The sequence below is a fragment of the Salvia splendens genome, chromosome 9, assembly GCF_004379255.2.
Source record: "Salvia splendens isolate huo1 chromosome 9, SspV2, whole genome shotgun sequence".
In the NCBI taxonomy this organism is placed as follows: domain Eukaryota; kingdom Viridiplantae; phylum Streptophyta; class Magnoliopsida; order Lamiales; family Lamiaceae; genus Salvia; species Salvia splendens.
This window is the reverse complement of record NC_056040.1, coordinates 26208187-26232593: the sequence shown is the minus strand read 5'-3', so window position 1 is coordinate 26232593 and position 24407 is coordinate 26208187. Positions and strand designations below refer to the sequence as shown.

Genomic DNA, 24407 nt, shown 5'->3' with positions numbered 1-24407 from the left:
TGAAGAAGATCGACGACGGGAGGAGGAAGAAGCCGCGCCGCCCCAACGACGCTCCCGTACGTACATCCATCGTAACCGGGAGGAAGCCGCCGCAAGGTTAGTACGCGACTACTTCTGCGATAACCCGGTTTGGGGAGATAAGTACTTCCGTCGCCGTTTCCGCATGGGGAAACCGTTATTTCTCCACATCGCCAATACTTTGGCAGCCCGGGAAGAGTTCTTCCAGGAAGGGTTCGACGCGGTCGGCCGTCCCAGCCACACGACGCTGCAGAAATGTACTGCAGCAATCCGCCAGCTTGCGACTGGACAAACGGCCGACATGTTCGACGAATACCTCCACATCGGAGACAGCACTGGGCGAATGTGCTTGCTCAAATTCTGCAAAGGCGTCCGGGCAGCCTAAACCGACGAATTTCTCCGGAGGCCAAGCACGACCGATTGTCAGTTCTTACTCGACCTTCACGAAACAGTGCACGGATTCCCCGGGATGCTCGGCAGCGTCGATTGCATGCACTGGCAATAGAAGAATTGCCCGGTGGCGTGGAAGGGGTCCTACACGAGCGGCCACAAAGGCACCCACCCAACCGTTATACTCGAGGCCGTTGCCGACTACCGCCTTTGGATCTGGCACGCGTACTTCGGGGTTCCCGGGTCGAACAACGACGTAAACGTGCTCCACCAGTCCGACCTCTTGACCGAAGTTTTGGATGGTAAAGCGCCGGCCATCAACTTCGTAGCCAACAATCGGCTTTATAAAATGGGGTACTATCTCACCGATGGCATCTACCCGAAGTGGCCTACCTTCGTGAAGACGTCCAGTGGGTCTGCGAACCCAAAGCAGACTCTTTTTGCGCAGAAGCAGGAGGCCGCTCGCAAGGATGTGGAGAGGGCGTTCGGGGTTCTCCAAGCTAGCTTCAACATCATCAAAGCCCCGGCTCGTACGTGGTTCATGGAGAACATGGTCGACATCATGTATACGTGCATAATCTTGCACAACATGATTGTCCAAGACGAAGGACCCGAGGCGGGAAATTGGTTCGACTCCGAATCCCCCGGAAGCTCAACCGCAAGTAGTCCGCCTCGAAGTGGAGCGCATCCGTCTATACAAGAACGGTTATCTATTCGTGCAAGGACACGCGACTCTAGCGCACACACTCAACTCCAACAGGATCTAATTGAGCACATTTGGACAAACTTTGGCGGATGAAATTATTAAAATTGTGTACTTTTATTTTTTTTAGGATTTTAATTGTGTGCTTTTTATTTTTTTAAGTTTAAGTTAATGTTGTGTGTTTTTTAATAAAGTGTGTTTGTTTTTTATTAAAGTGTGTTTGTTTTAATTGAATTGAGTTGGAAATAAAAATAAAAAATGAAATTGAATGAATAGTAATTTAAGGAACGGTTAAGGAACGGTTAAGGAACGGAGGATTGCAGGTTCCGTTCCTTAGTTAAGGAATTGAGTAAAAAAGTACAGTGGGGCCCGCAAATAGTAGTTTAAGGAACGGTTTAGGAACGATATAGGAACAGCGTTGTGGATGGCCTTAGGAGTGTACGATGTAACACATGATGATATTTATATGACGTGATTACAAAATACTAGAGTTATATTACAAGTGGTGAAGTTGAGACATTAATATATATTGTCATGAATCATGATGGAAATGATCAAACAAATATTTCAAAATTTTACCGGTGCAACAAATTCTTCAAAAAATTATTTGAAGATTCAACTCGTTTTAAATCGGAATAACATGTGAATACGACAACTCTTAGACCAAGCTAAAAGTAACAGAAACAACCATATATCAACTAATTCAAACAAACATTTTGATACAAAACAACACAAGATCTTTGCATAAAATAGAAAGACCAATTTGATCACCAGAACCAACATGAATATCAAAACACATAAATGCTCAAAGTAAAATATCATCTTCCTCCATTGATTGGTAAAACAATATGATCCATGCCGATGCTATCATATCCCACTCCACTCGTTCCATCATGATCATTCGGAATCAAAGACTTCATCTCTTCTTCGTCGTCAACATTTGTGGCCCACGAGTGCTTCTCTCGCAGTATCAGCCCTTCTAGCTCCATTGTCACCTCCTTCATACTAGGTCGATCTTCTCCCTTCACATTCAAGCACTCTTTCGCTAGCTTACAAACCGCATTTATTTGCTCCATATTTCCCAAACCTACAATTTTTTCATCAATAATTTTTACCAACAAATCCTCCTTGAGTACATAAAGGAAATAGTTAGATAAACTCTTCTCCTCTATCGGCCTATCAAAGCACAATGCTTTACGCCCCGTGACTAGCTCCAGCAGAACAACTCCAAAGCTGTAAACATCGCTCTTCTCAGTCAACTGGTTCGTCTGCATGTACTCAGGATCAAGGTATCCCAAAGTTCCCAGCACCACTGTGGATAGCTGTGCGAGATCAACTGGAACAAGCTTTGAAGCTCCGAAGTCCGACACCTTAACTGTCAAACTGTGGTCCAAGAGGATATTGTCCGACTTGACATCCCTGTGTATAATGGGAGTACAAGTTGAAGAGTGAAGATACGAGAGCAGCCCAGCAGTTTCTGCCGCGATCTTCAGACGCATGCTCCAATCAAGGGCACGTGCCTTAGCCTCATTGTGCAAGTGCGAAGAAAGGGTGCCATTAGGGATGAACTCGTAGACTAAAAGCGGAACATCTGTTTCTAGGCAACAACCAAGAAGCCTTACTACATTCCTGTGGTTGATTTGAGACAGAATAACTACCTCGTTGATGAACTGTTCGATTTGTGTAGGATCAACTCTTATAGACCTCTTGACCGCAATTGTTCTTCTGTCTACTAGAACGCCTTTGTACACGGTGCCAAAGCCGCCTCGGCCAATGATCATGCTGTTGTGGAAGCTGTTGGTGGCCATTTCTAGCTCGGATGAGCTGAAAATGATGACCGTATCCGGTGACGCTTCTCTCTTGGCGAGTTTCTCTTGTAATATATGCCCACCGTTTTGGTGAAAGAATTTCCGCTTCATCTTATTCTGTGATCTTCTCTTATGCTCTAAGTAAAAGAGGATGGTGCCAAGTAGCAGACAAATGACCCCGGAGCCAACTCCTGTTTGTTTATATCATGAAGCTCGTATTACAAAGATTAAAACATGATAAGGTCAGTTATAAAACTAAGAATATTTTTACCAATTAAGACATACGCAATCTTCATATCTTTGGGAGACTTCCACTTACATCCATCTTCACCAATTCCATTTCCTTCGTAATTTTCGGGACAAGTACATGTGTAATTGCCTATGTTATTGGTGCAGGATGCTTTCTTGTTGCAATCATGTAAAGTATCATTTAAGCATTCATTGATATCTGCAAACATACAGTATAACAGGTTCAACGTCACCATTAATAGTAGTAATAATATTTTAATACAAAGAGAAAGCAAAGTAATACTACTCCACTATGTTATGTCCCTCAAAATTTGAAGGGACAAGTTTTAATGTAGGTAAAATAAGAGAGGGTAGAGAAAATGCAGTGGAAGAGTTGTATTAATAGATAGTGGGGTCCACTTCCTTAAAAATTATTCAAACATTTTCTTATTTCTAAAATTCATAACTATAAGAGTTTCTACAATAGTAGCATAGTCACGCCACCGCTACAAATCAAATTATTTTATCAATTGTTTGTATATAGTAATTAGAATGGAATGAAAAAAATAATCAGGAATAGGTTTTAATAGAAAAAAATTAAAGGAATAAAAAAAATCGGAAATGCGCCGCCGCGGCACTATTGTGGACACTGTAAGGAACTGTCTAAAAAGAGTAATAAAGTTTGTAATACCTATACACCCTTGAGGTAGATATGGGTTTCCTTCAAAGCCATCCTCGCAACGACAACGGTAGCCATGGCCATTTGTGGGGTGATAGCAGGTGGTGTTTGCATTGACGCAAGCATAACCGGTGGCGTTTCTCCGGGCATCTTGGCACGTGCCATTCCCGATGACCCAATCAACCACCACAGGAAGTCTTTGACGGGGTAACAAGTTAGTGAGATTATCCTTGGAAAATCGGAAGGCAGACCTCTCAACCGCAAACGCATAAGTGCAGTTACTAAAGCCAGAAGTAGTAGTATAATTAGTAAGACTCATGATTACAACATCATACTCCGACACATCGGTAGGGATGTCAATCTGGAAACAGCCCGCGCCGTTACACGTCCCTTCACTCAAATCAGCCTCCGAGCTGCACAGGGCGGCACCGGCCGTTATAAAGGTCTGGTTGAGACTAATCCCCGTAAAAGCAGCGATGGCAGAACACCCCAAGACAGTGAACTTATTGGCGGTATTATTCAGCGTGAAGTGGGGACGAAGCCGAATCCCGCTACTGAAATTGGAGGACTGGACTCCGTTGCTTTGATAACAGTCATGCGCTATGGTCTTCATGAGCGTGAACTGGCCATCGAGGGATATGTCTGTGATTTCGAAATTCGTGTTCCACCATAACAGCTTCGGAGGATCGGAAGCTGTGTGGTTGCAAGTGAGACGGAATTGTCTTGCGAAGGAGCATTCGGGTGTAGTGCCGAAAGGGAAGGGGATTTGTATGTGGCCGCAGGTATCGTTGCAGTTGGGATTATTAGGCTTAGCTATTGGGAAATTGTAATGAGATGATGAAAATACCAGTGTTGGTGTGGAGAAGGCCAATATGAAGATTAAGATGGGTCTCTCAAACACCATTGTTAAGTAAATTACATTCGTTACCAACACAAATATATAAAGAAACTATAGTATGCTAAGTCAAATTCAATGGAATATTTTACTTAATAAATAAATATTGAATTTGATGGATCAATTGTCATTGACTAATGGAGTATGTAAATGTATAAGTACAACACTAGGATAATTTTGTCATTTTCTATCAGTTTTTGAAAATTAAGGAATTACTACTTATTTTAATGGCACCTTTCATTTTACCTTATAACCCAGTCACCTTGACTAGATTTTTTTTTAAAAAATGCTTACTATTTCTACGAAAAAACGTTTGACTTTTAGAAATTTAAGCAACTAGTTTTACATAATTTTTTCTAGTTTTGACATAAAATATGAAATGAGTTGAGAGAAGTAAAAAGAGTTAAAAATAAAAAAAAACAGATTAAATACTGATAAAAATACAATAATATATTATGTTATAAAATGATTCTAGGATTAATTTTGCTATTTTTAGAAAAAAATTCCTATATATTTAATTTATACTCAACCCATTTTAATTTGAAAACAATTCCTATAAACATCTTTTCCATAAACTTATTCAGATTTGGAATATAATCTGAAATTTTATTTTCAAATATTTTTTTGTATAATACTATAACACATGTAGAAATATGAAAAAAAAAATGAAAAATATATGTTCATTTGATGACATTATTGTTTAAATTACACGGAAGAAAACATAATGCTTCCAGTATGTGTTTGATATTTGAATTAGTAATACAGTCGAAGGATGTCACATGCATATGTGATTATCGATCGGCCTATGAGATGCAATGACCTTTCATGAATCATCATCAAATTACTTATATTATTATATTATTTGATATGTTATAAAATATAAAAAAATCCTGAAATAATTTTATAATATAAGTCTCAAAATATAAGAATTTATCATATAATTAATTTTTATATACGAATTTAAGTGGTAGTCATATCACTAAAGGATACACCACATATTGGGTTTCATGGGTTGGTTATCATTATCGTATTATCTTTATTATGATTTTATTTGACGTACTATAAAAAATAATATTAAATTAATAAAAAAATAATTTAGTATTATAATATCAAAATTATAATGATCTAGCATATAAATAATATCAACTCTTTATGCTCTTATCGATTTTTGTAGAGACTATAAATTAGAAGGTTGTATCACTGGGAGTCAGTCCAACAATATCCAATTATCAAATGTCATCCAGTTTATTATTAGTACTTACAGCAACTATATACATCCACAAAAAATTGTCCCATTTGTGATCGGCACGAGTTTTAATAAGAAATTGGTAAAATAAGGTTGAGAAAAAGTAGATAGAGTAAGAGAGATAAGAAGAAAAAGTGGATAAAGTATGAGAGATTATATATGCTCGTATCTAATTACATAAATTTTCTTGTTTTTTGAAATTTGTTAATACAGAGTATTTTTATTTTGGTTTTGTAAACAAACAAATTTTCTAATTTGAAATCTTTACCAATATGTACTACAATAATATTTAGGAAATTAAAAGTTAAATATTAATGACACTAGAATAATTTTTAGAAAATAGTAAAAATATATACAAATACTATGTATTACTCCATATGGTGTAATGCAAGAGAAGTTCAAAATGTAAGAACATTTTGCCAAAGAAAAAGTAAAATGTTCGTATATCGTTATAATATTATGATAGTTTAAAGCAGATGAAAAGATTTATTTCCATTTAAATATTATAAATAATTATTTCATCTAAAATTTTGGCACGAATCTTTCAATAATAGTGCCAAATTTTTAAGAATAAAATAAATTATGTACTGTCATTCTTAAAATGATAATAAGGAAAAAAAAAACAATACGTCTAATTTTCCCCTACCGTTATAGGAGGGGCAAATCAGTCATAGAAATAGATGTAATAAATAAGGAAATTGGTTTAAAATAAACTATCCAAATTGGTTTAAAATAAACTAATTGGATAGAATAAAATGGAAATTCTATACAGTGTATAAGTTCCGAATTCCTCAATGTGCCAAAACAATGTTAATGATTGTAAAATTTCAAGATTTTGATATCAAAACAACGTCAACCGTTGATACTGTTTTGACAATTTTTGTACTTCCTCCATCCCATTAAAGATGAATCACTTTCTTTTTTAGTTTGTCCCAACCAAGATGACTCATTACTAAAAATGGAAACACATTTTATCTCTACTTTATTCTCTCTCTTACTTTACTCTCTCCATTTAACAAACAAAATAAAGCTGCATAAAATCTCGTGCTGCCCAAGGAAGGGGTTATCTTCCTTGGGACAGATGGAGTAACTGTTATTTTGTCATCGGTTGACATTTTCTAACTGTCCAAATCAGTTTGGAGTTTATGCAATATTTATGTAGGGGCATACTATGGTGACACCATACAACCAAGCCATTCGTTAGATCTCTTATATGGACGCCTAGGATTAAATTATGAGAATAGAGTGTGATTGCAGTCTAACGTATTGGAAATTGTTGACGTGAGTATTTTCGTCATTTCTGATGCTTAAGATGAAAGGTAGTCAGGGAATAAACAACAATGTTTTCTGTTTTTGTACTGCAATATGTGAAGCATTGCACAACAATTACTACGCTTGCAAAACTGAACTCATTAGGAAGCAATATTCAATTAATGGGAATGCAATCTCAGACCAATAGTACTCCCTTCGTCCCATAATAGATGACATACTTTGGGAATGACACGAGATTTAAGGAGATGTTGTTTTGTGTGTTAGGTGGAGAGAGAAAATGGTATATTTATATTAATGTGAGAGGGTGTTTTTTCATAAAAGGAAATATGACATCTTTTGTAGGACATCTATTAAAGGACGGATGGAATATGAAATTACCAATTAATTTTATTGTATTGTGCAAGTACCAATATAATTCACTGAGGACTGCAGAATTAATATAGAACTAAAATTGGTCATAAAGCACAAATTGATTACCGGAGTTCATGTGATTTTACCGTCAGGCTGGAGCTGGTGGCCGGAGTTCGTGTGATTTGTGCCGACGAGAGAGGAGAAGAGAGATGGAATGAGAGAGAAGAAGAGAGATAAACTGAATTTCTTATTTTTTAGTTAATTATGGATTAATATTCTAAGTTAGTCAAAATTTCACTAATCGTTCGTTGACCGCTAGTTTTTAACGCAATCGTCTAAAATGGACTGATTTTGGCCCGAGTTGAAATGTGTGGGAAGCAATAATTCAAAACATAATCTTTAGGACCAAAATCGTAAAATGGTCATATGTTTAAAACCAATTTTGGCATTTACTCTTATCTTTATTCAAATCATTTTTTCATAAATTCCATTCCTCTTTAAACTGATTAACAACAAGCTTCAGAGAATATCCCAATATTTCGTTGACTTCTCGGCTTACGTTGCATCGAAAACGAATGTTACCAACACTATATATAAAGAAACAATTGTGTGCGAAGACAAAGTGAATGGAGTATTATACTTCTTAAATAAATATAGATGAAGCGTCATTGATTAATATTTAATACTGTGTAAAATCCAATTTCATCTCGATCAATAGCTTGCTTCGGAGAAAATCCCATTATTCTGGTGGGTCAACTGAATATATGTTTCAATTCTGCTCCAACTAATGGTCCAATAAATTATTCAAAAACCTTTGAAAATTCAGTTATGGCTTATTTATATACTACTATTACTGCAAAGAATGCCAATAATAGCAATCAAAACACATAGACACATACTTATTGCTTACTATTGTTTTTATTCAACCAATTATTTTTCGTATGGTATCTATTAGATCTTTGAATGAAGAACTCCATGAACATGAAGAACTCGAGGGAGAGAGAAGAGAAGATATTTTGGAGAAGAAACTGAATTATTATTGAATTGATTAAAACGATTACAAAGAGCAGCTAATATAGCTAATACTTGTTCTAACTAATAGAAAACCAACTACTTTAACTAACGCCAGCTGTCATTTAACTAACTCTGAAACAAACTCATCAACTAACTCTTCTTGACTTCATGGCTGAGTTTGTGTGTGGATGACGTGCATGGGAGTGTACATGCGGCTGCATGGTGAAGATGAGAATGATAGCATTGATAGGCCCCCTCAAGATGGACTAAATAAACTCTTGAAGTCCATCTTGATCAACAAGTTCTGAAATGGAGTAGTGGACAATGGTTTGGTGAAGATGTCGGCAAGTTGTAAGTTGTTGTGGACATGGACAGTTGTAATGACTCCTTCAAGGATCTTATCTCGCACGGTATGACAATCAATCTCAATGTGTTTCGTGCGCTCATGAAACACAGGGTTTGTGCTAATGTGGACTGCGGCTTGAGAATCACAGTACAAAGGGACTGGTTTCTTAATATTCAAACCAAAATCTTGAAGAAGAGCAACGATCCAAACCACTTCGCAGCAAGCAAGAGCCATAGCTCTATATTCTGCCTCAGCCGAGGATCTAGACACTGTGTGTTGCTTCTTTGATCTCCATGAAATCAATGAAGTGCCAAGAAAGAGGCAAAAACCAGAAATGGATCGTCTTGTGTCTGGACAGCCGGCCCAATCCGCATCAGAAAAAATGCTCAGGGTAGAATCTGATTGAGATGAGTAGAAAAGACCGTGGCCTAGTGTTCCTTTCAAGTACCTGAGGACTCTTTCACCAGCAGCCAAGTGTTCAGAGCATGGCTTAGATAGAAACTGACTGAGCTTGTTGACAGCAAAGGTGATGTCGGGTCTAGTGATACAAAGATATACAAGCCTACCGATTAGCCTTCTGTAAACCGTGGGGTCAGAGAGGGGTTCCCCAGCATCAGATTGAAGCTGTTTAGTAGGATCCATGGGAGTGTGAGCAGGCTTGCAACCAAGAAGACCAGCATCTGACACAAGGTCCATAGCATATTTGTGTTGAGAGATGAAGAGTCCAGTGTTATTTCTTGCTATTTCAATACCAAGAAAATATTTTGGGTTGCCTAGATCCTTGAACTTGAAGTGACTGCCAAGAAAATCCTTAAAGTTGGAAATGAGACTTTCATCACTGCTAGCCACCAAAATATCATCTACATAGATGACTACTCCAAAAAATTGTCCAGTCTCTGAGTGTTTGTAGAAGAATGAGTGGTCAGAGGCAGATTGAGTTAAACCAAAACCAGATAAAACCTGAGAAAACTTCAGGTACCATTGTCTCGAGGCCTGCTTAAGGCCATATAAAGACTTTTTGAGTTTACACACGAGCTGACCCGAGCCAGCAGGTGCATCAGAAATAATCAAACCGGGGGGAAGAGTCATGTATATCTCCTCATCCAAATCACCATATAGGAAAGCATTATTTATGTCTAGATGAGCCAAGGTCCATCCCTTTATAGCAGCTAAAGCTATCATCATCTTGACTGTGGTTAGCTTCGCAACCGGTGAAAAAGTGTCATGAAAATCCACACCGGCTTGCTGAGTAAAACCCTTTGCAACTAAACGGGCTTTGTATCTTTCCACAGATGCATCAGCCTTGAACTTTATTTTAAACACCCATTTACAAGATATAGGTATTTTACCAGGTGGTAAATGTGTAATCAGCCAAGTGTTGTTACTAATCAAAGCCTTCAGTTCATCTTGCATTGCCAAAACCCATTCTGGGCATTTGGAGGCTTGGTTATATGATGAAGGTTCAGTGAGGATGGAAAGCAGAACAATGAATTTCAGATATGGGGAAGAAAGTTTGGCTAAAGAAAAATATGATGAGATGGGATATTTTGAGGTAGAAGTCACTGAGTTACATATGTAATCAGAGAGATGGGATGGGGTTTTGATGTTTCTGCCAGATTTTGATTGAGAAGTGATGTGAGGAGGCTGTATGGTGGGAATGGAGTGTGAATCAGAAGAAGAATGTGAGGATAAAGGAGTATGGATGAGAGTATGAGATAGATCAGTGGGGAAGCTAGATTGAGACTGAGAAGACAGAGGAAACTCAGACTCATGGAAGGTGACATTCCTGCTTATGAAAATGTCATTGGTATCCAAGTCCATGACCTTATATCCCTTATAGCCAGAAGGATATCCAATGAAAACACACTTTGTAGCTCTTGGAGAGAATTTGTTTCTGCTTTTGTCTAGTGTGGATGCAAAGCAAAGACATCCAAAGATTTTAAGGTGTGAGTATGAGGGAGGCTTTTTGAAGAGGGCTTGGAAAGGAGTGATGTTGTCTGATACCATATTAGAAATGGGTCACTCACCCCTTAAAAGGCCTCATAAGGGGGAGGGTTATCCACACTTATATAGATTAGATGGGATCTTCACCAAGTCGATGTGGGACAGAATTTAGAGGATTTAACACGCCCCCTCACGTGTGGGCCGGAAAGGACATCGGTCTTCCATCACGTGGGTAGGCAATGCAAGAGAAACCATCATCGATGTGGACCGGAAAGGACATCGGTCTTCCACTCGTGAGGTAGATAAGAGATAAAGAGAGAACCATCATCGACTTGGGCCCGCTCTGATACCATATTAGATCTTTGAATGAAGAACTCCATGAACATGAAGAACTCGAGGGAGAGAGAAGAGAAGATATTTTGGAGAAGAAACTGAATTATTATTGAATTGATTAAAACGATTACAAAGAGCAGCTAATATAGCTAATACTTGTTCTAACTAATAGAAAACCAACTACTTTAACTAACGCCAGCTGTCATTTAACTAACTCTGAAACAAACTCATCAACTAACTCTTCTTGACTTCATGGCTGAGTTTGTGTGTGGATGACGTGCATGGGAGTGTACATGCGGCTGCATGGTGAAGATGAGAATGATAGCATTGATAGTATCGTTTTCAATTATGACGAAAAATGCATAAATTTCGTTTTTTGAACGTGTAATGAGTCCAAATTTCAAGGCGAATAACTCAAATTTTTGGAAATTTCTCAACAATGGCGAGTACATTATTCCAATGGTTTAAAACGTTTAAGTATTTTAACCTAAATAATACTCCATATCAATCTCATTTGAGATGTCTACATTTCCCCTTTTAATTTGTTTAAATATGTCCATATTTTATATTTGAAAATAAATCTTTCTCTGATCCTCTCTTCTCATCTAAATGTTCAATTACTTTTTGTTCTCTATTTATTTCACCTAATAATTCTTCTTAAAATTATGCGCCACTCAAAAATGTCGACATATTGAATGGACGGAGGGAGTATAATTAGTTAAAGTCAAAAATTAGAAAACATTCTTGTATTTATAGGTGATTAAGAGCATACTAGAATCCAAAAAGTGTGTATATGTGGTCATTGTTTAAGCCTAAAATCCATGAATACGTTGAAAAAATCTAAAGAAACTCCCTTCATCTGCAAATGCCCATTTTATTTTGGTAGCGAAAATATGTCATTTTCTTTGGTTATTCATTTGTATATTCTAAAAAGATTAGGCTCCATATAGAAATTTAAACATTGACCGAGCAATCGTATAGTATATGTAGTACAACATTTAACAGCAAAACAAAGATTAGTTTATTAGTGAAATTATTCTTAACATACTGCATAATATCGACAGTTCAATACTTTACATAATTAAGAAACAAACTAATAAGCTAATGATTAATAATCAATTACTCATTTGAAGTGTTCTAAATTTCTTGCATGATTAGGATAATAATTACTGAATAAGAAGACTTCATTGCGATAAAACACCAACAACTTCGATGCAAAACTGACCACTACTACGTGCCAATTCCAAAAATTCTAGATTCGCCACTGACTCAGAATATATGTAACAAAATTATAAAATTAAACAACTACTTGATCACAAAATTGAAAGAACAATTTGTATCTCCTTACTCAACATGAATATCAATACACACATATAAATGCTCAAAGTAAAACATCATCTTCCTCCATCAATTGGCAAAACAATATGATCCATGCCAATACTATCATATCCCACACCACTAGTTCCATCATGATCATTCGGAATCAAAGACTTCATCTCTTCTTCGTCACCAACATTTGTGGCCCACGAGTGCTTCTTTCGCAGTATCAGCCCTTCCAGCTCCATTGCGACCTCCTTCATACTAGGCCTATCTTCTCCCTTCACATTCAAGCACTCTTTCGCTAGTTCACAAATCGCATATATCTGCTCCATATTTTCCAAACCCACAATTTTTTCATCAATAATTTTTACCAACAAATCCTCCTTGAGTACATAAAGGAAATAGTTGGATAAACTGTTCTCCTCTATCGGCCTATTAAAACTCAATGCTTTACGCCCCGTGACTAGCTCTAGCAAAACAACTCCAAAGCTGTAAACATCGCTCTTTTCTGTTAACTGGTTCGTCAGCATGTACTCAGGATCAAGGTATCCCAAAGTTCCTAGCACCACCGTGGTTATCTGCGCGAGATCAATAGGAACCAGCTTTGATGCTCCAAAATCTGACACCTTTACCGTCAACCTATGGTCTAAAAGGATGTTATCCGGCTTGACATCTCTATGTATAATTGGAGTAGAAGCTGAAGAGTGCAGATACGAGAGAACCCCTGCAGTTTCTGCAGCGATCCTTAGACGCGTGCTCCAATCAAGAGCATGAGCCTTAGCCTCATTGTGCAAGTGCGAAGAAAGGGTGCCATTGTTGATGAACTCGTAGACTAAAAGCGGAACATCTGTTTCTAGGCTACAACCAAGAAGCCGGACTACATTCCTGTGGTTGATCTGAGACAGAACAACAACCTCGTTGATGAACTGCTCGATTTGTGTGGGATCCATTCTTATAGACCTCTTGATGGCAACTATTCTTGCATCCGCTAGAACTCCTTTGTACACAGTGCCAAAGCCGCCTCTGCCAATGATCATGTTGTTGTGGAAGCTGTTGGTAGCCTTTTCTAGCACGGATGAGCTGCAAATGGTGACCATGTCTGGTGAGGCTTCTCTGGTCGTGAGTTTCTCTTGCAACATATGGCCGCCGTTTTGGAGAAAGAATTTCTGCTTCATCTTATTCTGTGATCGTCTCTTGAGGTCCCAGTAGAGGAGGATGATGCCAAGTAGTAGACAAACGAACCCAGCTGAAACTCCTATTTGTAAAATTCAAAAAGCCAAAATTTGAAACTTGTAAAACCATGATTAATATGAAACTTATAAAACCAAGAATATTTACCAATCAAGACATAAATAATCTTCATATCCTTGGGCGCCTTCTCTTTGCAGCCATCTTCACCCATTCCATCACCATCGTAATCCTTGGGACAAGTACACGTGTAATTGCCTATTGTATTAGTGCAGGTTGCATCCTTGTTGCAATCATGTACAGTCTCTGTTAATCCTAGCTACAGATTGTCGAGTGTTGGGAGAGGAAAAATCAAGACTTGGAAATCGAAAGAGAATTTTATTCACCAGAAACGGAAGATGAAAAATGTTACTGAATAAAGCAGAATAACAAACTATTAAAAGCTCAAAACTAACTAACGGCTATTTTCCATCTAACGGTCAGGATTAAACATGACTAACTAAGTACATCCAACGGCTGTTGAAACGAGTTGTTATAACAGCCGAACTCTTCTTCATGTTTTGATCGTTCTCTCCAGACCACGTAGCTGCCGAGCTACCGAACTTGGTGCCGAACTACCGAACTCTAACACCGAACTCGATTAAGCTCGTAACACCGAGCTCTGACACCGAACACCATCACCGAGCTCAAAAACCGAACTCAACAGCCGAGCTCAAAACCGAAGCTATCACAATCTACCAACAAACTCCACCTGTGATAGCGGAGTCACCAACCAGAACTCCTCCTCTCCAGTCCCACCAGTTTCAAACATAGCAGAAACTTTTCCTTAGGTAATGGCTTAGTCAACATATCTGCTGGGTTTTCTGAAGTGTGAACTTTGAAGACTTTCACATTGCCTCTTTCAATCTCCTCCCTAATGAAGTGCAACCTCACGTCTATGTGCTTACTCCTCTCGTGATATACTTGATGCTTAGCCAAGCTCAATGCACTGTTGTTGTCACAACCAATGCTCACACTACATTGCTTTACACCAAAATCCTCCAAAATCCCCTTTAGCCACTTGCTTTCTTTCACAGCAGATGTCATAGCCATGAACTCAGCCTCTGTGGTTGATAATGCAACCACTCCCTGCAAGCTGCTTTTCCAGCTGATGACGGATCCATACAAAGTAAATAGGAACCCAGACTGAGATCTCCTGGTGTCTAAGTTACCAGCAAAATCAGAGTCACACCAGCCAACCAAAGCATCCCCTTCATGGTCTTCTCCTCCCTTGAACAGAATACCAACATCCGATGCTCCTTTCAAGTATCTCATCAACCACTTCAGTGCAGCCCAATGCTCCTTACCATGGTTGGACATATATCTACTTGTTACTGAAATAGCTTGTGCCACATCCGGCCTTGTGCTAATCATAGCATACATGATGCTACCAATGATGCTAGCATAAGGGATCTGTCTCATCTCATCTTCCTCAGCCTTACATTTTGGTTTCTGGTCTGCAGACAATTTATATTGTTGGCTCATAGGAACTGAGACTTCCTTGATGTTACTCATCTGGAACCTCTTGAGTATTCTCTGCACATAATCAGTTTGAGACAACACAATCTCTCTCTTCTTTCTATCTCTGAAAATAGACATACCCAGAATTCGTTTTGCAGAGCCTAAATCCTTCATCTCAAAAGCATTACTGAGATCAGCCTTAACTTTCTGAATTTCTTTCAAACTTGCTCCAGCCAAGAGCATATCATCCACATATAAGAGTAAGTATGCCACAGCAGCTCCACCTACACTCTTAATGTAGACACACTCATCATAGCTTGATTTCAGAAAACCACTCTTAACCATGTGATCATCAAACTTCTTATGCCACTGCCTACTTGCTTGTTTCAGACCATATATGCTCCTTTTCAACAAGCACACCTTTTCCTCATCACCTGGCCTCTCAAAGCCTTTTGGTTGTGCCATATAGATGGTTTCTTTCAAGTCTCCATGCAAGAAGGCTGTCTTGACATCAAGTTGTTCAAGCTCCCAATCTCTTCTTGCAACAATAGCCAACAAGATTCTGATACTAGTGTGTTTCACAACAGGTGAAAACACTTCATCATAGTCAATACCATGTTCTTGTGTGAAACCCCTAGCAACCAACCTTGCTTTAAATCTGACACTTTTACCATCAGCTCCTTCCAGCTTCTGTTTGAAAATCCATTTGCAACTCACTACCCTTCTACCATTGGGCCTTTCCACCAGCACCCAAGTCCCATTTCTAAGCAGTGAATCAATCTCCTCAATCATGGCTTGCATCCATTTTTCTGCATCTTTACTGTCCATAGCCTCTTCATAAGTGCTTGGCTCTGAGAACTCTATTTCCTCAGCTACTAGTAATGCATAAAACAGGAACTCAGCATCAGAGTATCTCTCTGGTGGCTTTCTGATCCTTTTACCTCGGTCTCTAACCAGCTTATAGCTTCCTGGCTCATTTGGTGTTGCTGCCGTCTGAGTTGGTTGTCCAAGATCAGAGGCATCAGGAAACTCAGATTCTCTTTCATCTTCATCCTGCTGCTCCTGTTGAACTCCCCCAATCTCCACCTCAAATCCAGAACTATCTACTGCAGTCTCTGAATTTTTCTTAAAAGGCATCTCACCTTCCCAGAAAGTTACATCCCTACTTATCACAACTCTTTCATTTTCTGGCTCCACACACCACAACCGATAGCCCTTCACACCCGATTGGTATCCAATCATAACACATTTTAGGGCCCTTGCTTCCAGTTTACCTTGCTTCACATGAGCAAAAGCTTTACAACCGAAAGTCCTCAAGCCATCATAGCCACTATGCTTCCCATACCATCTGAAATCTGGTGTGTCCCCTCCAATGCTGGAAGAAGGACATTTATTGATCAGTTTAACAGCTGTGGATGCAGCCTCTGCCCAGAACCGCTTCTTCATCCCAGCAGCCAAGATCATGCATCTAACTCTCTCAAGGATAGTGCGGTTTACCCTCTCGGCCACTCCATTTTGTTGCGGATTTAATGGAACTGTTTTGTGTCTTTTGATGCCTTTTGATTTGCAAAACTCATCAAACTCTTTGGACAGAAACTCCAACCCGTTATCTGTCCTCAAGCATTTCAAACTCAGCCTTTTCTCTGCCTCAACCTCACTGCACCATGTTTTGAAACAGCTGAAAGCCTCTGACTTCTGCTTCAATATGTAAATCCAGACCTTTCTACTGAAATCATCTATGATGCTCATGTAGTATCTGCCACCTCCAATTGAATTCTCCTGTGCAGGCCCCCAAAGATCACTATGGGCATAATCTAGAGGCATTGTTGAAGAATGTGTGCTGTTGGGATATGGCAACTTCTTGGCTTTCCCTAACACACACTCCTCACATTGAGTTGTATCAGTCTGATCTGAGCATTGCAATACACCCTTCTTGACCAGTTCCTTTATACTACCAATTGCTGGGTGCCCCAATCTGGTATGCCACAGACTCAAAGAATCACCAACCACATTGTGTGCATGCCCTGAGTCTCTTCTCTGAACAGCAGCCATCATGTAATATAGACTGCCTTTTCTAGTTGCCTTCAAGATAGATCTTCCTGCCTTACTAACAACCATCTGCCCACCTTCAGAGACAAATCTGCATCCCTTTCTTTCAAGAGAGCCTAAGGATATTAGATTCCTTTTAACATTAGGAATATACCTAACATCACTCAGAGTCACCATACACCCATTCTCCATCTTCAACTTGATGGTACCTATGCCTTTTATCAAGCACACTTGGTTGTTGCCTAGAATGACAGTTCCTGTTGACTCTTTAATGTCTTCGAACCAGTCCAGATTCGGGCTCATGTGGAAGCTACACCCTGAATCCATTATCCAAGATTCCTTTCCCTTTTCCTCCATCACATTCAAAGCAACAGAAACTTCATCCTCTTCGCAATATTCTGCTGTGTTGACAGCTTTTCCTCCCTCAGCCGCTTGCTTTTTCTTCCACACGAAGCAGTCCTTTTTGAGGTGCCCTGGTTTCTTGCACCAGTGGCAGGACCGAGTTTCTTTCCCCTCCGAGCTTGAAGGCTTAAACTCATTATATTGGTTTTTCTTGAAACTCTTATTCTTGAATTTCTTGACATTGAGACTCTCAGCCTGTGTCTCCAATGCCTTCCCACCTGTCATTCGCAGCATCTCTTTCGCCATCAACGCAGCATGAACCTCGGCATATGTGATTGGCTTATCTCTGCCGTAGATTATTGCATCGCTTAGCTGATCATACGAACTTGGCAACGCATTCAAGACCAGTATAGCCTTGTCTTCATCCGTGATCTTCACATCCACGGACCCAAGATCATCAATGATCTTATTAAAATCTTCCAATTGTTCGACGATCGATTTCTCGGCTACAAAATTGTACGAATACAGTCTCTTCTTCATATAGAGCCTATTGGCCAGGGATTTTGCCAAATAGACCTCATCTAACTTCGCTAGCACCTCAACCGCCGTGGTCGCTTCTTGAACCTCCCTCAGAACTTTATCACTGAGACAAAGAATAACCGCACTGTGAGCTCGCTGTATCATTTCATCGAACTTCGCCTGTGCTTTCTCATCAAGAACTGGCGCATTCTCCTTATCTACCGGAGCCAAAACCGCCGCCAAACCACGATCGATCAGAATCGCTTTCATTTTCATCTTCCACAGACCGTAATCATTCTTGCCTGTGAATTTCTCAGCCTCAAGCCTTGTCGCCATCGAGATCGTTTGAATCGTCCGCAAACCAACCTCCTTTCACCTCTTTCCCACAGACGGCGCCAATTGTTAATCCTAGCTACAGATTGTCGAGTGTTGGGAGAGGAAAAATCAAGACTTGGAAATCGAAAGAGAATTTTATTCACCAGAAACGGAAGATGAAAAATGTTACTGAATAAAGCAGAATAACAAACTATTAAAAGCTCAAAACTAACTAACGGCTATTTTCCATCTAACGGTCAGGATTAAACATGACTAACTAAGTACATCCAACGGCTGTTGAAACGAGTTGTTATAACAGCCGAACTCTTCTTCATGTTTTGATCGTTCTCTCCAGACCACGTAGCTGCCGAGCTACCGAACTTGGTGCCGAACTACCGAACTCTAACACCGAACTCGATTAAGCTCGTAACACCGAGCTCTGACACCGAACACCATCACTAAGCTCAAAAACCGAACTCAACAGCCGAGCTCAAAACCGAAGCTATCACAATCTACCAACAGTCTCGTTTAAACATTCATTAATATCTGCAAAACAGTTTTACTAGTTCAAGTGTTCAACCTCAAGAATAATAATACTGTAATTTGTTGGAAAATAACAAAGTAAAGTAATAATGCTGATTAGTGGATAATGAATTCTAATGTATTTAAGCTCAATGTGTTTCTTATCGTGACTAAGACAAGTTTCCTCTTGTGACCATGATTGGGAATTTCTAGATTGGCTATATAGAGTTTTTCAATGGTAGTAACTTGCAACCAAATATAATGATGTAATGAGTTAGAGATGCCCAAGTTTTACAATTCTGGTTGTTAACTGCAAAACCGTGACCGGCAGTTATAGTTCCGAACCGGAACTGTGAGAATTAAATGGAACTGAAACCGCCACTTTTGGAACCTTTGTCCGGTTCGAGTGTCCATAATTTCGGAACCAAAACCGCCGGTTCCAGGCAGTTCCAAATCGGAACCATGAAAAACCACCGGAAAACCATGAAACCGAACCATAACCAAACCGAACCGCCGGTTCAGAACCAAAACGGCAACCGTAACCGCCAAGGTTCAATTTTGGTAGAGGTTTTCCAGAACCGGAACCGACAGTTCCGGTACCTTGGGCATGTCTAAATAAATAGTTTGTCATATAGCATCGAATAGTTTGTCATCAGCCTTGACATAGATACATATAGTATCGAATTAAATATGTTTGTGAGTAATTTGGTAATACAAAAGAAAGTAATAATACCTCTACATCCATCATTTAGATAAGGGTTTCCTTCAAATCCAGTATTGCAGCGACAACGATATCCGTTGTTGCTTACCGGTTTGTAGCATTGAGAATTTGCACTGACGCAAGCATAGGCGCTGTCGTTTCTCACAGGGCGGCGGTTTGTTGGGGATGTCAGTCTGGAACTGGAAACAGCTACATACATGTCCCTTCACTTAAATCAGCCTCCGAACTGCACGTACAGGGGTCACGACAGTTTGGTTGACGATAGCCAAACATGGCGATGGCAGAACAACCAACGATAGTGAACTTAATCACACTATTATTCACCGTGAAGTAGTTACCAAGCCGCATCCAGTCACTGAGATTGGAAGATCTATAAAAACATTCATGCGCTATCGAATGTGAACTGCCCGTCAAGGGATATGTCTGTGATTTCGATCCAAAGATGTGCGGTTGCAAGTGAGCCGGAATTCTTGTGAGATGTAGCATTCTGGTGTGATGCCGAAAGGGAAGGGGATGCTTGTATCGTTGCAGTTAGGCTTGGCTATACAGAAACTATTATATGATGAAAATACCAATGTTGTTGAGGAGACCAATATGAAGATGCTCATCACAATAACATTCATATTGTTGAGTTTCTCAAACACCATTATTACTATGGATTAGTATTTTATACAAATAATATGATTTGTTTCCAACACAACTAAGTCAATGTAGTCTTCACATATTTTAATACGCGTCTTGTACATTTATTTATTATGTAGGGGTAATTTATTTATTATGTATTTTCTTCCCTCCGTCCGTGAAATGTTGTCCATTTTTTTCATTTTAGTCCGTCCGTGAAATATTGTCCACTTTGCTTTTTTTCTATTTTTAGTAAATGGTCCCCACTTTCCACTAACTATTTACACTCATATTCTATTATAAAACTAATATATAAATGTGGGATGCTCATTTCACTAACATTTTCAACTCATTTTTCTTTATATTTTTAAAATACGTGATAAGTCAAACTTGGACAATATTTTAATGGACGGAGGGAGTAATTCATTTTCAGTAACTCCACTGAATAATAGTGTTTCGGCGGGGCTTATATTTTAACACTATGCTTTGCCGCACCAAAACACCAATATTTTCAATTTTCATGGGGTAATTATTTTATCAGTACAAAATGCCTCGTTTCATATTACTATAAATTTTGATGTTTGTACAAATGATGAAAAAAAAAATTATACACTTTCAATTTAATACATTGTGTTGTTTTCATTTAGAGGTTGTGAATTCTTTAACTACATGGGGTACAAAATATGAAACAAAGATAAACTTTTTATATCGATATGAAACGAAGATAAAACTTTTTGTACTAACATGAAACGGCGTTAAAATCTTTTTGTAAAAAACATGAAACAATTATGAAACTTTGTCTACTCCTTGTAGATAAAGAGTTGATGTCGTTTTAAATATAGATAACATAATGCATTAAAATGAAATGCAAATAAAAGAAATTTAATTCATCCACACTATTTCAAATCCATCTCAACACCTAATCGTGCATCAATTTTGACTTTATAAAATGATGCTAATATGTAGATTGATAATTAAGTGTGAATTAGTTAATTTGAAGTTTCTTTGGTGGTGATTGATGCGAATTAATGAAAAATTAAGTTTGTGGTGGTGCTTGTATAGATATGTGTGAATGAAATAATTTGAAGTTTCTTTGATGGTGCTTGATGAAAACGTTTGAAATACAGAAAAACGATTGTTATTAAATAAGACAATTTTTGTAGAAAAATTAACATAGAAAATAAGAATTGCCAAGAAAAATTATCCGTCAATATATATATTAGAGCATTCACAATGCAGCCCCGTTTTAGGCAGCTACCCAACGAGGTTGCATTGTAGGTCACCAAACCCTCAAGAGGGTGCCCGACTACATGCCCTATTCGCGGCTGAAACATCGGCTACCACAGCAGCCGCAACCTCTTCTATCTTTTTTATTTACCTTTCTTTTATTTTTACTACTCTCTCGATCCAGGCTAAAAATGACACATTTTTTGGCTGGCACGGAATTTTAAGAGTTATTTGTTAATGTGTTTGATTAGAGAGATAAAATGTGGGTGTAAGTATTAAAATAGAAGGAGAAAGAAATATGAATATTTTAATAAGAGTGAGAAAAAATGGTTGAGCGTATTAATTGGAGAGATAAAATTTTCAAAAAATGAAATGTGTCATCTTAGTTAAGACAAACTATAAAGGAAAACATTTCATCTTAAGTGAGCGAGGGATTATTATTTTGAATGCCTCAATTCTATCTATAAATATCTCAATTTCATTTATAAATACCCATTTTTCTATTCATTTTTTACACCCAAACTTATACACTCATTTTTCTATTTTAATAATTTTTTTCAGAATTTAATTTATTTTTACGTAATTTTTTGTAATATTTTTGGTATTTAAGCATTTTCGATGAGTACTTTTTTTTTCTATTTCAATTGATGTAGTTTCCCGTTAAAATATAATTATTTAAATGACTAGAAATCATGCTAAAAGAGAGGCTGCAGATGGGGCTGAAATGGTAGAGCTAGATTTTTCAGGTTGTATTGTGATTTGTGAATGCTCTTGCATATACAAGTCAACAATTAAATATTTCATTATACTTAAGTCGTTTGATTTTTCTATTAAGATTTTGTTCACACGTTAACGTTTTCCAATTGAAATACTCCTATATAATCACCATCTGAATAAGTTTATTTATCGTATGAATAGTCCAATCACGGTATTAAATTTTGGAATGTAAATGATTCTTTTTCAAAAGAGTAAATGTCAATTTTGGTCCTACATATAGGACCAAAATACGAATTTGATCCAAAACATTAACTTTTTGAAAAACAGGTTCATAACAAATGAAAATGTCAACAAAGTAGTCCTTTTTTTGAAGGTTCCGTTAAAAAACTAACGATCAACGCTAATTGCACAATAGTATGACCGTTAGTTTTTTTACGAAACCGTCAATAAAGGACCACTTCAACAAGGATTTCATTTGTTATGGACCTATTTTTCAAAAAGTAAATGTTTTGAATCAAATTTGTATTTTAGTCATATATTTAGTACCAAAATTGACCTTTACTCTTTACAAAATTGTTGAATATTGTTGACCATATAAATAGAGAATTAATCTTTCAAAATAAAAGTATCTTATGGAGAGTGATTACTTTTGGATGATCAGAAGATTCGCGCAACTATTTGTAGCAGATCATGTGATGAATAAAAAAGTGGATTCTCTCTTTCAAAATAGAATGTGTTCGAAGTCAATAACAAAAATTAATTTATAAATGACAGTTAAAGAGGTATACAGCTAAAAATATATCTAAGAAAATGAAAAAATAACAGCAAAACCAAGATTAACTTATTAGTGTAATCAAAGGTTAATCAATGATAATAGTTTAGCTAATCTTCTTGCTAATATAAGAATACTGAATCATCGGCAAAAAAAACACAAAATTAATCAGAGATTTAACGCAAAAACAAAGAAATAAGGATATGTAGGGTTACATACTGTGACATTATCTCGAAGCCCATTGATTTATATTTGTAAGACTTAAAATTTTGTAGAAGCCCAATAATAATGATGGGCATGGATCCATCAAAATGGAATATAATAGGTTCTCCATCCACCAAAAATAATTCTATTTCTCATTTTAAGTGACCAAAAAAACACTAGTAATTTCATTTTAAAAATAGAAAATTTTCCATATACAGCTTATACCTACCATCCATCCATCTTTTCTCTTTCTCCCTCATACTTTACTCACATTTTGTCTATCTCTCCTACTTATCTGCTTAATTTATTATTCAAACTCGTATTATCCACAAGTGAGACTGTTTTTTTGGACGGAGGAAGTAATCATGAATTTTTTAACTTAAAAATTCATATATAAATAGTACAATAAAAATGAAATTTAACTGATAAAATTATTGTTATTTCACTCACATCGTCATTATAAAACTAATATACTCCTTCCGTCCCAAGAATAGCTGTGTTGTACTATTCCTTTTCGGTTTGCCCTCAAGATAGTTGAGTCATTTTTTTTGTAATAACTTTATTCTCTATCTTACTTTACTCTCTCTCTATCTCTCTTACTTTATTCTCTCAATTTTAACATTTAACAAATCAATTTCTTAAATCGCATGCCTAAAAAAAATACCTCAACTATTTTGGGATGGAGGAAGTATAAAAGTAAGACTCACCTTCCAGTAATAATTTCAATCCACTTTCTACAATATTTCTTAAAACTCATGTCGGATCAAAACTCCTCTTATATTGATGGATGGAAGGAGTATCATTTTGAAAGAGTATGCCGTAAAAAACAAAACAAAATAGTACTACCATTTTTAGTTTAATACAATATCGTTATTCTTAAAGTCAAACATCAGTTTCGCTTTATCATTATATCATTATGTTAAGAAATACATAATTATTATAGAATAATAATCATTTTTCATGTCATAATATCATAAAATTAGGATTTGATTAGAATCGTTTTAAAATTACCTTAATTTAATGTATTTTTATAAAAATTAATTAAACAAATTATACGTATGATATTAAAAATTTTGAATTATATAGGAGAGCTAAATTAATTTGTATACAATGTCTATGAAAAAATAACCGTACGAAATCTAATGCTAAAATATAAAATTATC

The 24407-nt window shown here is 37.5% G+C and overlaps 2 protein-coding genes across 2 annotated transcripts; both read right to left on the bottom strand.

The window, feature by feature from the left end:
• Positions 1 to 1786: 1786 nt before the first annotated feature.
• LOC121749358 (putative wall-associated receptor kinase-like 16) lies at positions 1787 to 4730 on the bottom strand. The gene is made up of 3 exons (XM_042143933.1): positions 3839 to 4730; positions 3191 to 3367; positions 1787 to 3110 (listed from the first exon to the last, which is right to left on the bottom strand). The coding sequence occupies exons 1-3, from the start codon at positions 4728 to 4730 to the stop codon at positions 1930 to 1932; spliced, it is 2250 nt and encodes a 749-aa protein (XP_041999867.1). The 3' UTR covers positions 1787 to 1929.
• A 7891-nt stretch (positions 4731 to 12621) lies between these two features.
• LOC121749357 (wall-associated receptor kinase 5-like) lies at positions 12622 to 13949 on the bottom strand. The gene is made up of 2 exons (XM_042143932.1): positions 13886 to 13949; positions 12622 to 13802 (listed from the first exon to the last, which is right to left on the bottom strand). The coding sequence occupies exons 1-2, from the start codon at positions 13947 to 13949 to the stop codon at positions 12622 to 12624; spliced, it is 1245 nt and encodes a 414-aa protein (XP_041999866.1).
• Between the last annotated feature and the right edge of the window lie 10458 nt (positions 13950 to 24407).

Bases quoted from the DNA above. Each gene is read 5' to 3' on its own strand.
- LOC121749358 (XM_042143933.1), bottom strand. From the start codon at position 4,730: ATGGTGTTTGAGAGACCCATCTTAATCTTCATATTGGCCTTCTCCACA. The intron at 3,368-3,838 runs GTATTACAAACT...GTATGTTTGCAG, and splicing joins TCTACCTCAAGGGTGTATAG to ATATCAATGAATGCTTAAAT. The intron at 3,111-3,190 runs GTAAAAATATTC...ATAAACAAACAG, and splicing joins GATTGCGTATGTCTTAATTG to GAGTTGGCTCCGGGGTCATT.
- LOC121749357 (XM_042143932.1), bottom strand. From the start codon at position 13,949: ATGGGTGAAGATGGCTGCAAAGAGAAGGCGCCCAAGGATATGAAGATT. The intron at 13,803-13,885 runs GTAAATATTCTT...TTTTACAAATAG, and splicing joins GATTATTTATGTCTTGATTG to GAGTTTCAGCTGGGTTCGTT.